Source organism: Stegostoma tigrinum, chromosome 9 (assembly GCF_030684315.1).
Source record: "Stegostoma tigrinum isolate sSteTig4 chromosome 9, sSteTig4.hap1, whole genome shotgun sequence".
Taxonomy (NCBI): domain Eukaryota; kingdom Metazoa; phylum Chordata; class Chondrichthyes; order Orectolobiformes; family Stegostomatidae; genus Stegostoma; species Stegostoma tigrinum.
Window position 1 is genome coordinate 41,724,378 of NC_081362.1, and position 14,881 is coordinate 41,739,258.

Here is a 14,881-nt window from a genome sequence, read left to right on the forward strand (position 1 = left end):
CTAGGCCCCATTTAGAATACTGTGTCCAATTTTGGGCCCCACACCTCAGGAAGGACATTCTGGCACTGGAGCGTGTCCAGTGGAGATTCACACGGATGATCCCTGGAATGGTAGGTTTAACATACAATGAACGGCTGAGGATCCCGGGATTGTATTCATTAGGGTTTAGAAGGTTGAGGGGAGATCTAGTAGAAACTTGCAAGATAATGGCTTCGAAAGGGTGGACGCTGGGAAGTTGTTTCCGTTAGGCGGGGAGATTAGGACCGTGGGCACAGCCTTAAAATTAGAGGGGGTCAATTCCGAACATAACTGAGGAGACATTTCTTCAGCCAGAGTGGTGGGCCTGCGGAATTCATTGCCACGGAGCAGAGTGGAGACAAGGACGTTAAATGTCTTTCAGCCAGAGATTGATAATTCCTTGTGAGATCAAGAATTTAAGGGCTATGGGGAGATTGCAGGGAAGTGGAGTTGAAATGCCCATTAGCCATGATTAAAAGGCAGAGTGGACTCGATGGACCGAATGGCCTTACCTCCACTCCTGTGTCTTATGTCATCTTGTGACCTGAAGGCTAACAACAACGCAGAAGCATTACACACACCTCAATCCTACAAAGCAACAGAAGAGACCAAAGATAAACTCCACTCCAACTGGGATCAACAGTTTTCTCCTGGCCCAGAGACTGATCCACAATTGTCCTTGAAGGACATAAACTTCTGGAACAATCAATCACAATTAACAAGGAAGGCATTGCGAAAGCACAAAACTATGGATTCATTCAATCGTCTGCTGAAACATCTCAAACATGATCTGGTCATAACACACTCCCTATTTCAGAGACAAATCTTAGGCACCTATTGACCAAGTCATTGAATGAGTGAGGGATCACAAGGATGTCTGCATTAACCATGCCATGTCAACAGCTGACAACTTCTGGATTGAATCTCACCAAATGCCCTCTACTACCTTCACAGCATAGCGCCAAAATAGCAGTCGCAGAAGTTCTAATAATGAATTTTCTATGGCAACGAACCTGAAGGACCTGCAATGAGACCTACTCAGTTAGTACTTTATAGTTATCCTGTTTAGTTTCAATGAGCATAAACCACACTAGGTCTGTAGGTCCAACACTCCCAAAGTAGTAACTTAAAGAACAAGTGACGGTTGGGAAGAGTACAGGAAACCCAGCAACTCTCCAACAGCCAATGAGATGGGCAAGATTCTTCCCTTATCTGGAAGAACAGCATGTATGCTAGGGGACCTCTCAGACACCATAATTGAGATGGCCTTTGATAAAGGAGACAAGACCGATGGTAATAACCACATTGGGGTTTCCCTGTGGCAGACAGCAGGGAGAAAGTCATTGCAAGAATTCTCAATTGCCTTTATCCAGAGTCACAATGTGGACTTTGTATCCATTAGGAGCTTGGCTGATGCCTTATTGTGAAGATCATAAGTCCACAAAAATATGCAGAAAGCAGAAGCAACCTCTATGCATGACCATTTTGACCTCCAACTCTGTCAACCGGGACAGATTGTGGAGCGTCCACCTCCACATTAGTTGCCGCAGAAATTCATCAGCAACTGCTGCCTAGAACTTGATAACACACAAGACAAGACATGATCCTCACTGACAGATCAAACACAGAACCAGTAAGAGCTCAAAGTTGGGTAAAGCAAGGTTGTGTCATTGTACCAATGGTCTTCTATCTTCATTACAACACTTCACCGCAGCTCTATGAAGGTCCCTGATAAATGGAACATTAACAATGACTCCTAGGACTCCCTCGCACAGGATCACTCAAGCTGGAGAAGAAACAGTTTATGGGAAGACATCATCAGTGGAGTTTTGACAAATACAGAAGCAGCTCAAGTGCAAGTAACAGAAGGGGGATGCAAAAATCTGAGAATCAACCTGCTTCACAAACACCCATCTACAGTAATGTGCACAGATCCAGTATTGTACTATTTACCATATCAGGATCCAAAATTCCCAAAGTGGAAAGTCATTCTCGAATCCAAACCGGACAGTTACTAAGGAATCTGAGCTGATAGCATTAAGCAAATTTCATTATCAAACTATAAAAAGCACCGAAAAAAACTTCAGTTAGAAAATGCAACACATCCAAACTCAAGCTACAGTTTTTGAAAGGATGCTAAAATTAGTTCATGCAATCTATTTTTCGCATTGTTCTGTAAACCTGTTATATTGTATAAAATTGTTTATAAAATGAAAAGATTACAAGGCCTCATACCTTGCGAAATAAAAAACCAAAAGAACTGTGGATGCTGTAAATCAAGAACAAAAACAAAGTTGATGGAAAAGCTTAGCAGGTCTGGGAGAATCTGTGAAGGAAAAAACAGAGTTAACGTGTCAGGTCTGGTGACCATTCCTCAGAACTGGAGGAACAATTCTGAGGAAGGGTCACCAGACTGAAACGTTAGCATCTGCGAAGGAAAAAAAAAGTTATCAGACCTGCTGAGCTCTTCCAGCAATTTTGCTTTTGTTCCTCAAACCTTCCTATCTGGGTTGGAGTCAATATTGCCAATTCAGATCAGACAAAAAGTCACTTACCTTCCCATAATTTTTCAGGCTTGATTTCTGAAGGATCAACCCTAACAATCGCATCCCAGAAAACCCACACTGACTACACTGGAATAAATTAATACTCTTAAAAACTAAACCCTTTTTTTATTTCAGCCACTGCCATAATCCAGCAACGGATAAAGTCTTAAAAAAAATCCAAAAGCCTCTTTGCAAGCTGCCAAGGTGGCAAGTGGGTGAGGGAATGGCAGGTGGATCAGCAAGGCCTTTAAAAAAAAGTGTGAAAACAGGGATACCGAGAGGCAGTGATCGGTGTTAGAGAGACCATTTAATGAGGAGTCAGAGTGGGGGTCAGTTTTATTTTGTTATCCAGACATTACAACAGATTTCAATCCCACCCTCACCTTTTCCTGGGTAATTACCCTGGTTGAATCAAAAGCTCTTGGAAGTCTCAGACTCTGCAGAGCTGGAGATATTTTTGCAGGGTTATTGACAGAGAGTAACTGTCTATCAGAAGCTTAAAACCTCCTGTGCAATTAAACTGGGATACCCATGGAATTCCAAACCACACCTCTCAGGGTATGTCCTGTTTCAGGTTATCTGGAGACCAAGATGTGGGCTAAGAATTTTTTTTGTCCAGTGAAATCTAAAGCAATTTATAAAAAGATTAAAAATCAAATACCTTAAAACTGTAAAACCCACCAAGCTCAAATCAAATAGTACATTTTTTTTTACCTGTATCAGTGAATAACTGAATATCTTGTGTCAGATCAATGTTTACACTTTCTGCATTTTCCACCTTCTTAAAAATTATTCCAATAAACCAGATGGTAACATAATCATCCCTAAAAAGAGAAAAAAAAACAGAGCTTTCAGAAGGTATTTACTTGATTGAAATAAAATTGTTAGCAATGTTCTATGGGATTTAGAAAGATTAGCTACATTTGAGGCAGAATTTGTAGTCAGCAAAATGATAGCAATAATTTAAAATTGGGAGAAACCTCTGTAAAAGATTTAGAGCACAAGATATAGGATCAGAATAAAGTTTTTGGCATATCAAGTCTACTCCAGCATGTAATCATGGCTGAAATGTTGATCAATATAATTCTTGTGCCTTTTTATCACAAGCGATCTTTGTGGGCTGAATTTCACCTGTCAAGACATTTAAGTTAATTGTGGCTTTGGCTGAAGATAGCCAGCAGTAGTCACACTATCAAGCTAAGCAGCCAGAGTTCTTTCAAAGAAATAGGAAATTAACAATGCAAGAGGCAGCTATCTGGCCCATCATGTCTGTGCAGATTGCAAGAGCTATTCAACCTAATCCTACTTGCTAGTTTTTTAGTGCCTATTTCTCGCTGAAATCGATCAACCTGTGGTGTGATATTTACCAATGATACTGGTTACACATACTTAAGAGCCAACTTATCTTATTTCTACCTCCAGAAAGGAGAAGTGGAATACTGGAGTATTGTGGAATATGGTCCCGAAATACCTGCAAAGTTCTATGCAATTAAAATTAGAATTTGCTTTACGCAGTCTGGTAAAGCTATGACCCTGCAGAATACTGAATGAGTTGCTGAAAGATTATCTGATACTTGTTTGACAGCTTTGTAAAATCAGCTTAAGTGATCCTACACAAGTGGATGCAAACTCAACTGTTACCCGATTACTCTTCATACGGCTTTTGAGGAAATTGCCTAATTGGGGAAATTAAGAATAACATTTCTCACTATTCTGAGATCTCACAATCCCTACAGTACAGAAGCAGGCCATTTGGACCATCCGATCCACACCAATCTTCTGAAGAGCATCCCAGGCTCATTCCATCTAACCTATCCCTATAACCCTCCATTTCCCATGGCTAATCCCCCTATCCTACATCTCCCTCAACACTGAAATTTAGCATGGCCAATCCACCTAACCTGCACATCTTTGGGCTCTTGGGGGGAAACTGGAGCATCCCCAAGCAGACACAGGAAAAACGTGCAAACTCCACACAGACAGCGCTGGTGGCTGTAATCAAACCCGGGACCCTAGTACTGTGAGGGAGCAGTTCTAACCACTGAACCACCGTACTACCCTATTGTGATTCTAGTGTCATTTTGTAGATCCCAGTGCATTATCTCCTCCTGTTTACTGATATTAATCAGCCATTTTCCTGCCACCTGATCAGTCCACTGATTTCTTCCTGCAATATTTTGGCTTTCTCCTTCACTATCACTCGCATGGCTAACTTCCTTGTGTCCCCAGTTTTGATATGTACCAAGAAAAACAAGGGAACCAGTACGGAGCCTTGCAAAACCCTGCTTGAACCAGACCATGAATCACAAAAAGCCACTATAACCCTTAGATTCTTGCTCCGGCTTCAATTTTGGACCAGCCCATCATGCAGGACCTTTTAAAACCACACATGGTCTACGACACCCTCAGGTGGTCTGCCTTGAATTAAAATCGGACACAACCAAACAAACATTCTTTTAAAAAAAATGCTAATTATCCTTGAGAAATCATTTAGAATGGCACAGATTTATGCCATCTTTTAAATTTGTTTTCTCCTCAAACTGATTGTCTGTCTGTCATATGATGTCTGGTCTGTCACTTAGATGATCCTTTCCTTTCTTTCTAACAGACAGCCAACAAACCATGAAGTAAAATACGTCAATTGCCTTTCACTTCAGTCATTTTACAAAATAGTAAAACAGATTGTAATACACAAATAGTTGAGGCTGATATTAATATTTTACATTTTAAATTTTAAAACTATGGCATTTTTAATCACCAGAAGGAATGATAAATACAAAATGTTCCACGATCAATGGCTGTTCTTCAGAAATTATGAACTCAGGTACAGTTAAATTAATAAAATGTAATTATTTACCCCCAAGGATTTTGTCAGATCAAAACAAAAACAGAATTCATATCAATTTAAGCAAAAACAGCAAGAATAGTACAACACAAAGATAGGTCCTTTGATCCACCAAGACTGTGCCAACACATGCCTTTCTAAACAGTCAACAGCCTGTTCTGCCATTCAATTAGATAATGGATGCCCTGTATTTTAACTCCATTTATTAGCCGTTCACCACATCCCTTGCCTAACAAATAATAATTATTCGAGACTTCCAACAAACCCATTATCCATGGCTTCTCAGAACAATGAATTTGGAATTTTCACTATCCATTGAGAAAACAGCTTTCTGATTTCTCCCCAAAAATAACTAACCTCCAATTTCAAGACTGTGTTCCCTCAATTTGGCTTCACCCACCAAAGGGCAGGATTTCTTGCATTTAGCCTATTGAATACTTAATTATCTTAAACATGTCAACTTAAAACTCTCTTCGATCTTACATGATCTTACTCAAGGAAGAATAAACAAGTTTATATAATTTGCCATCAGGGCTTGAGGGGGCAAATGATAGCACAATTCTGTTGAATTTCCATTCATAAGTCAATATATTCTTCCCAAAGTATAAACGTTGAATATTCAAAGCATTATTCTAGTTAGAATCAGACCAAAGCCCCTTTGCATTCCAACACTCTCTTCTATTGCTATTGCTTTTTGTACCAGTGCGCTAACCTTTAACAACTATAAGGCAATCTTTTGCTCCTCATGTCACACTAAGGAGACTTTCTTTAGTTGTTTGGATCTAAAGTGGATGATGTTATACTTTTCGAAACTGAATTCCAGCTGTCACTTATCCTCAGATTAAGACTTTGTAATTTTCTACTCTAATCTAAAGCAGTTATTGTGCCTCCTAACTTAGCATCTTCTGCAAATTTGGATTTACAACTCAAATTGCTTATGCAAGTCAGCTTTTTTTTTATATATCCAGAGAACGGCAGGCCCTTCGGCCACTGCTGTGCCACCAGCACCAGCCCCAAACAAAAAGTTGCCGATCCTCAGGCACCATCTTTTTGGCACTGGGCCTACTGCACCGGTTGCCTCTGCTGACGTAGCAGCCGCTGATTGCAGGTCCTATGAAATCCTCGGAAAAAGAAATAGGGGCGCACTCTCCTCTGCCCTGAGCATGGCTTGAGACCCACAACTTGAGCTGGCTTGAGGTCTGTGCTGAATTCTTGCTGCCACCAATGCCATCCAAGCTCAGGACAAGCAAGTAATGTTTTAAAAAAGCGTTAAAAACAGAAGAAAAGCAGTTGGAGCAGATGAGCCCTACTCTGCTGCTACCTTGGACCAGACCTATTCTCAAGCACCAACAGCTGGATTTTATGGCCACACTGTAGGGTATTCTCTCAGTGGGGAATGAGCATGTAATATATTGGGTAACTAGCCCAATGTCTTGCCACCGACCCTGCAACCTCGCTCCAATTGCTGGGGTAGGGGGTTAGTCTTATGTGCATTGGCTCCCCAATGCCTCCACACCCAAATTACCCTGGTCTTTTTTATTGGGTCTAGAACACATGGGTCCGCTTGCACTCCCAGCAGTGCCCATTAGATTTCTGAGGCTCAGCTCAAGGATGGGACTTTCTCCATTGAAGCCCAAACTCTCACCACCAAAAAAGTCACTTGAAGCAAGAAAGCCTTTCTCAAACTTGCAGTATGCTTTCTCTTCCCAAGTATTTTGTGGGACTGAATTTTATAATGTCTGAATTAAATGTATTAAAAAAAATCTAGTCATAGAGACAAACTACAGCATTTCAGAAAGCACCTGGCTGTAATAATGCGCGCTCTGCTCATCCTCCAGAAAACAATCAACCTTTCTTCTAAAGGAAGATCTTTTCTTTAGGCACCTAGTTCGTGCTGAACTTTACACATAGCCCTCGAACATCGCTTCACAGCATATTTGGAGAAGAATGATGGACCGACATCAAAAGTCACTGGAATTTTGAAAATGAGGTCAGCTTGCCCTTAGTTAACAGAAATGCAAGATCCACATGTTAATCATGGCAGTAAATGTAATTATGTAGCCTACTCAATAGTCTGTACTTTTCATCTGAATTACTGTGCATCCACAATACAGTTGCTGCTCCAAAAATACTGGTTTCAAAACTTTCAGAGGGTAACATTCCCATTTAGGTCTAAATTGAGATTATTCACAATTTTGACCACAGGTACATATTAGACGTGGTGGTCACTTGCACTCTCAAAGCAACTCCACCATTCAATAAGATGAATGCTGATCAGATTATTCCACATTCCTGCCTATTCACAATAAACATCATCCCCTTGCTTAGTTAAAGAAAAACAAAACCTACCTCTATCCATAAAAATACTCAGAAGTTCGGTTTCTAATGTCTTGAGGAAGTGTTTCAATGACAGGAAGAACCATCACTCCTTCAATGTGACTTACATGTATTAGCAACTTTAGAACTATAAACGTGTTGGTGGTACAGGAGCCAAATCTGAATAATCACGTGGCATTAATAAACTAAGGTTCAGAACCACACCAAAATGAATCACGTAAAGATGCAACATTTCTTTTAGTATAAATCAATGAAAGTAATGATTTTAAAAATTATCTACAAACTCAAAAGTCCTACATTTTAAAAACACTTATATTATGAGCCATTGCTAAAGTCTCTCTTGCCCTCCAAAATAGATTTGTAAGATGTAAACTGAATCAGCCAGTTGAAGGAAAGATCTGCAGATTACCATCTTACTTTAGAGTAGCTAATACTTTTTGAAGAATTCCAATTGGTAGCCATTTCAATCTTATCCCAAGCACATGACTGAAGATCTATGGTTTTAGTCACTGCTGCTCTAGTACACCTGCTAAAAGCTACCGTCTGCAAAAACTATGAATTTTTTAAAAAAAATTGTGTACAAGGGGCTTAGGTGATGATTAGGCCAAAGCAAACTAGAAAAAATAAAAACAGGAAACTAAATGAACTTAAAAACCAATTGAGACTTGTAGAGTAATTTTGTTTTAGTTAGGCATCTCGTGTTGCGAACTTTTCTTCTGTAGAAGTGCTAATAAATGCAACTTTTAAATACGTTTTTGAGGATAAATGCAGCTTAACTAATTACCTAGGTTGATAATGCAAGAACAGCTTCTAGCAGATACTATCTGCAATAAACTAAAATCTACAAAGCAAATCATGCATTTATTAAAAAGACAATGACCTCCTTCACTTTAATGTCAGATATAAAACTTAACACAAATCAATCATTCTCAACTAAATAGCTCCAGATGCCGATATGGTTAGGATGTTAAGAGTAATTTTAAATTAGTACAAGACACAGACAAACATCAACCTTCATTAGCTGTCATAAGGAAGAGTCAATATTGACAATAAAAATTAAGATTAAATTTCAAATTTCAAGTGTTTGTATTAGAATGACGCAAATTACGTCTAGGTCTGCTGTAATTTGTGCTCTAATGTAGATGTATCTAAAACAAAAAAAGATACCAGTTACTTTAGCATCTTGAAGTTGCAGACTTGCTCATTGAGCCAGTGGGTTTGATTACAGACGTTTTTGTCAACCTGCTAGGTAACAGTGAAGCACTGGTGTTCTATCCTGCTTGTTTATATGCCTCAGTTTGCTCGAGTGGTTGGCATCACTTCTGGTTCTGTTTCTCAGTGGCCTGTATATTGGGTCCAGTTCAGTGTGTTTGTTGATGTATTCTAACCGGAACTCCCAGGCCTCCAGGAATTCCCTGGAGTGCCTCTGTTTGGCTTGTGCTACCATGGATGGGTTGTCCCAGTCAAATTCGTGTCCTTCTTTGTCCATGTGTATGGAGACCAGTGAGAATTAGTCATGTCTCTTGGCGGTTAGTTGGTGTTCATGTATCCTTATTGTCAGTTTTCTTCCAGTTCAACCTGTGCAATGTTTCTCAGTCTTTGCATGGTATTTTGTGTATTATGCTAATTTTATTGGCTGTGGATAGAGGATCCTTTATGTTCATTAGTGCTGTAACAGGGTAGTTGTTGGGTTGTGGGTTACTCTGATACCGAGGGGGTCTGAGTAGTCTTGTGGTTGTCTCTGAACGTCTCTAATATGCATTAGGGCAGCAGTGTGTATAACAGTGTTGTGTCTTCTTGCTGTGGTCAATTGAGGAGGTAACGGCAGATTGTGCTTTTTGGATATCCATTCCTTTTAAAAGCTCCAATATAAATATTCCTGCTCTGCTTTGCGTAATTCCTGGTTGCTGGAATGTTTTGTGGCCCGTTTGAGTAATGTCCTGATGCAGTCAGCCTATGGGTGCTGGGGTTACAAGTATCTGATCTGTATGTGTGGTCTTTCTATACATGCTAGACTGGAGTTCTCTGTTGTTTTTATGTTCTACCATTATGTCTAGGAAGGGTAAGTCTGTTATTATTCTCTTCTTTATTCCAATGTAGGGTGATGTAATGTCTACAATCAAACACACCAGCTTGTCGAGCAAGTCTACAACCTCATTCAGAGCCCAAGCTACAAATCTTCTCAAAAATGTAAACTTTAGCATCTTCAAATTAGACTAAGTATTGGAGTGCTGCAACTGGATTAGTGATTAAAAACACTGCCACGAATTTCTACAAAAAAAATTAATATGCAGTATATCAGGGCTGATTAGGTTTTTAGCAAAAGATACAGGTAATTTTAACTAGTTAGTTTCAAACAGTTAAATATCAGCTCTACCTATTAAAGACACAAACGGATTCAAGCCAATGCAAAACCCAACTTACAGATTGTTGTGTTCCTTTAAGCCAGGAAAAGACTGTGGGTTTACATGGGCAAGAGTAATGTAGTCATTTCGCTCAAGGTTACCAACAAGTACACGGATTTTTGATTCAACAAGGCCAACCCTGAAAAGGAACACATTTTTATAGTTCTGAAGTTAACCAAAGCAACACAAATTCTGAAGTAAAATACACATCACGGAAATAAGCCATTTGGTCCACCTAGCCCAAAGTTCCAGCTGCATCCAAACCTCTTTCCACCTAGACTTGCAAAGCTATGCTGATACCTTTCTCCTGCACATCCTATTGTGCTTACCCTTAAATGCTTCTATAACAACATCATCTGCCTCAACCTATGAGACGGTGTTCCAAACTAGCATTACTCTCTCGGGGAAGAAGCTTCTTCTGAACATATCTGACTTCTTAATGACGATCTTTTGATCTCTAGCATTTCCTTTCCCCACAGTCTCTACAAACATCACCAAAATTTAAACTTATTAAACCACATTCAAGAGAAAGACTTGGCTGTGTGATCTTTCATTAGTTGGCAATGATCTTGGCAATACTGTCAGTACCCTAGTAAATCATTTCTTACTGGTGTATTTACCATTCTAAGTGATGATCCTCAGTGGATGCACTTGCTGTTAATACAATGTAGTGCCTGCAAGCAAAGAAAATTGATTTGAATGCCCTTTAGCCAAGGAATTTAAACAATATTTCAAATTTTAAAAAAAACTGTAAAACAACCTCACTATGAAGCATTCTGTTTTTTAAAAGAAGTGCTTAAAGTGACTGTGCAGTGAAATAACTTGAAGGCAGTGTTCACGATCTTACAATTTTGAAAATTGGGCACGAACTCAAACATAAAAGCCGAAAATAACTGCGGATGCTGTAAATCAATAACAAAAAGTTACTGGAAAAGCTCAGCAGGTCTGGCAGCATCTGTGAAGAAAAAAAAAAAAAATCAGTTAACATTTCGGATGTGATGACCCTTCCTCAGAACTGAAGGGTCACCAGACCCTAAACGTTAACTCTGTTTTTTTTTCCCCCTTCACTGATGCTGCCAGACCTGCTGAGCTTTTCCAGCAACTTCGTTTTTAACTAAAAATGCTTCACTCTTACCACGCAAAATGAACAGTAAACATGAGTTAGTTACTGATAATCAGCCCATATTTAGCAGCCTAGTCACAAACAAAAAGATGGCTTCCCAAAATGAAATACAAGCCTCAAGAAAAGCACATGCCTCGTGTGATTTACATAACTCTTACAAGTGAATAGAACCCCATGGCTGTGCGCTGAGACAGAAGCAGCCTCTCTGACACAAACTGCCTATGAATTTGACAGCCAATAGGAAAGGTCTATTTTAAAAGCCTGCATTAGTTCAACTTTAAAAAGATTAAATGAAAATAGTAATCTTCTATTTCAAGAGAAAGAAACTTAAATCGTTATTCTCTTTATAAATATGGAAGAGAGACAGACAGGAAAAACAAACTATTCGCATTAGTGGACAGTAAAAGGAGTAAACAGTCAAGCTTCTGGGCATTAAATAAAGGACAGTTGAGGGAAACAGGTTATGTACCAAAGTGGTGATAACTTGGAACTTACTGTATACAAGAGTAGTGAAAGCAGCTGGGTATCATTTGCAGGAATTAATTTTACTGGGTTACAAGGCTAAAATGGGGAACTGGGACTAAATGAATTGCTCTACAGATACAGCATGGGCTTGATGGCCTCCAAATGTCATTCTTTCTTACATTCTGATTGGAGACTATATTCTATTTCAGTCCTATTAGCAACCATTGTTATTAAATCTTCAAAATGATAGGAACCAATAGCCAAGGTTTGTCTTTAAAGTATTTTGCCATCAAACTCAGAAAAATTAGAAATTATGTAGTAAACAAACACCAATAAGGTTATACTAAGCTAAATTTCAACTGTTTCAGCAACATTTCCAGAATATATGTGGTGCCACCGTATTATCAAGGTCTTTCAAATGCCATCTCTCATACTGGCTCACTAGATTTAGTCTTTGAGCTGCAATCATCACCAATTTTATTTCATCCAAAGTCCTCAGGATGTGTTAACATTAATAAGATACCAGTGGTTGCTCTGTTCTAATGTGAAAGCTTCCCAGAAGTTTATTGACAAACCAACCAACAACACCCCAGTTCTGAGGAAGGGTCACTGGGCATGAAATATTATTTCTGATTTCTCTTCACAGATGTTGCCAGACCTGCTGAGCTTTTCCAGCCATTCCTGTTTTGGTTTCTGCTTTATAGTATCTGAAGTTCTTTCAATTTTTACACCCCATTTCACAGTCTGTTCACCGATAATAGAAACACTTGGCTCTTCAGCATGAACTTTTCTTGTGGCTTTCATGATTCAGTTCTTTTTTGTTGCTTGTTTATTGGCAGTTAAGCAAAAAGGGCTCAGTGAAGCAAACAGAAAACTTACCTTGAAGTTTTGTTGTTTTCTCAAAACGCACGAACAATTTAGTAAACTTGTTCAATTGCAGGAGAAGCTGAATTGAGGCCTCATCCATTAGCCAATTTTTTTCTTTTTTTGGCTAACCAGTTCTCATCCCCAGAGGATGCCAAGTCACAGCTCACTTCTCAAAATGACATTACAGCTAAGAAATCCAATTACAATCTCAAGTGCCACCCCTTGCAAAACCTAGTATTTAATTTCACTCCAGATTAAAACAGATAATTTCACAAAGTGCATAAATCAGCACAATATGCTTTTGATTTATGTAAATAAAATTACCTCACAACCTTTGCTTTGTTTTATTGTCTCAATATAGTGCTTTTTCAGCATCCTTTTCATGACATATTGAATTCATGAGACAACATTCGTTATGCAGTAGTGGGGTTGCTACATGAAGCAGAGATGCTGCATTACGATAAGCAGATGTATTTACATGTTTTGTAGGAAAGAGTGCACTCCAGATTACACGCACACTTTTGGGAATGGCCAATGATCGAGAAAAATCTCTCAAGTAGTTTCACAGTTCAAAATAATCTAACAAATGTGCGAAGAAAAATGAAACAAACACACAACAAAATTCAGGAAGATCTTCAACTTCTGAGAATCCGAACTGAAACAAACTGGTTGGTCAAACAGAAAACATTTTTGGCACCTGTGAATGAACAGCCCGTGGTTCCTATAGAATTGACATATCAGGAGGGTTTGGTAACTCTATGAATTTTGTCAGGAGCCAAGAGAATCATGCACAGGGATAGCCACCCATACTAGCAGTAAATATACTATGTACACTCAATAGTAGTGACCAGGGGACAGCAGGTGCTGAATACAGATGTCAATAGATTCAATAGTCTAGCTTTGACAATGACAAAGCAGAATCCAGTATCACCAGTATACTGGAATACTAAATGCTTGCCAAAATTTTTGGTAGCTGCTGACCGATGTTGCACCATTTTGGGGAAAATAAAACTTAAATTAGTATTGGTTTAAAATCCAAAATTTTTCAGACAGATATTTTTCCAAATCAGGATAGGTTGCTACAGAAATGACCTGATAGAAGACTGAAGGCAACATTGTGAAGCATGCGTATACTTACTTATATTTTTGGAAGAAGCTTGGTGGTTCAAAGAGCTTAGACCAATCTGTCTTGCTTTGCAGTATTTCATCAGTAATGGCAAGACCTGAATATACAAAGCTAAATTAGTATCGAACTGGAATAAAAATCACAACTTAAAATGGTACAAGTAATAGAAAGCATCTAAAATATAACTGTAGGAGTAATTTGTAGAATTTCACTTAAAGGAGACAAATACAAAAGTATTCAGTGTTACTAAACTGGGAAAAAAAAGGCCAACAGTTGATGGGAACTAAGGCAAGCCTTATGCCTGATTGTAAGGAACCAAAAAAAAAGAGATGATAACAGTTGTGTTCACGTGTCCATTATTTAAGAATCTTAGGTTAAGCGTAACACAAATAGACTTGTGTGTTAGGTCAATTTTCCAAAGTAAAGAGGGACATTCCTGTACAAATTAACATTCCTGTCAGAAATTACATATTGTCAAGTCTTTTTTAGAAAAATTAAATTCAGTTACTTAAGATTTCTTCCTATAGACAGTGCTTGGAACACCAAGTAAAAATAGGGAAGACCACAAGAAACTTAAAAGATAACTGTAGTAGTAATTTGTAGAATTTGTAGAAAGTAAATCAATTTTCTGCAATAATTAAAACAAAAACCTTGCTTGAATTCTTCAATCATTATTGTCCGAGTTGACGAAGACACATTGAATGTGGAATTTTGTTGTGGGTAGGCAGGGGTTATTATTGGCATCAAGTGATATCTGTCAGATGGATTTACCTGTGAAACAAATGTCAGATGTGAGAACATATAAAACATCAAATCAGATTAGTTTTTAAATTATGCTCAATCATACCCGTGGGTCCCAAACTGGCAGATTCAAGTTGCTATCCTCTGGTTGCTTAAGCAATACTGGGTTTGGCCACTCCCTGAAAGCAAAACAAAAAAAATATAAATCAAGACAAATAAATGATTATTCAATAGCATTACCTTAAGAATAAAGTGGCAACACCCACTCAGATTCAATTCTAACAGTGCCCTAAAAGTGAAACTTCAAATTCATACACAATGTTAAGTGCTTACTGTTGGAGCCAGGTGATATCTCTTTATATTGTCTGGTTCTCCTACTAAAGACAGCACTTTATGCCAACAGGCCCA

At 38.7% G+C, this 14,881-nt stretch overlaps 1 protein-coding gene across 3 annotated transcripts in view; it reads right to left on the reverse strand.

Annotated features, from left to right (window-relative positions):
• LOC125454760 (poly(A) polymerase gamma-like) overlaps nt 1-14,881 on the reverse strand; it is a 42,670-nt gene that overhangs the window by 13,417 nt on the left and 14,372 nt on the right. For all 3 annotated transcript variants that reach the window (XM_048535926.1, XM_048535923.1, XM_048535924.1), the window contains 6 exons: nt 14,580-14,652; nt 14,383-14,503; nt 13,745-13,829; nt 10,772-10,825; nt 10,171-10,290; nt 3,279-3,388 (listed from right to left, as the gene is read on the reverse strand). In XM_048535926.1, coding sequence (XP_048391883.1) covers nt 3,279-3,388; nt 10,171-10,290; nt 10,772-10,825; nt 13,745-13,829; nt 14,383-14,503; nt 14,580-14,652 — 563 coding nt within the window. The remainder of the gene's footprint in view (nt 1-3,278; nt 3,389-10,170; nt 10,291-10,771; nt 10,826-13,744; nt 13,830-14,382; nt 14,504-14,579; nt 14,653-14,881) is intronic.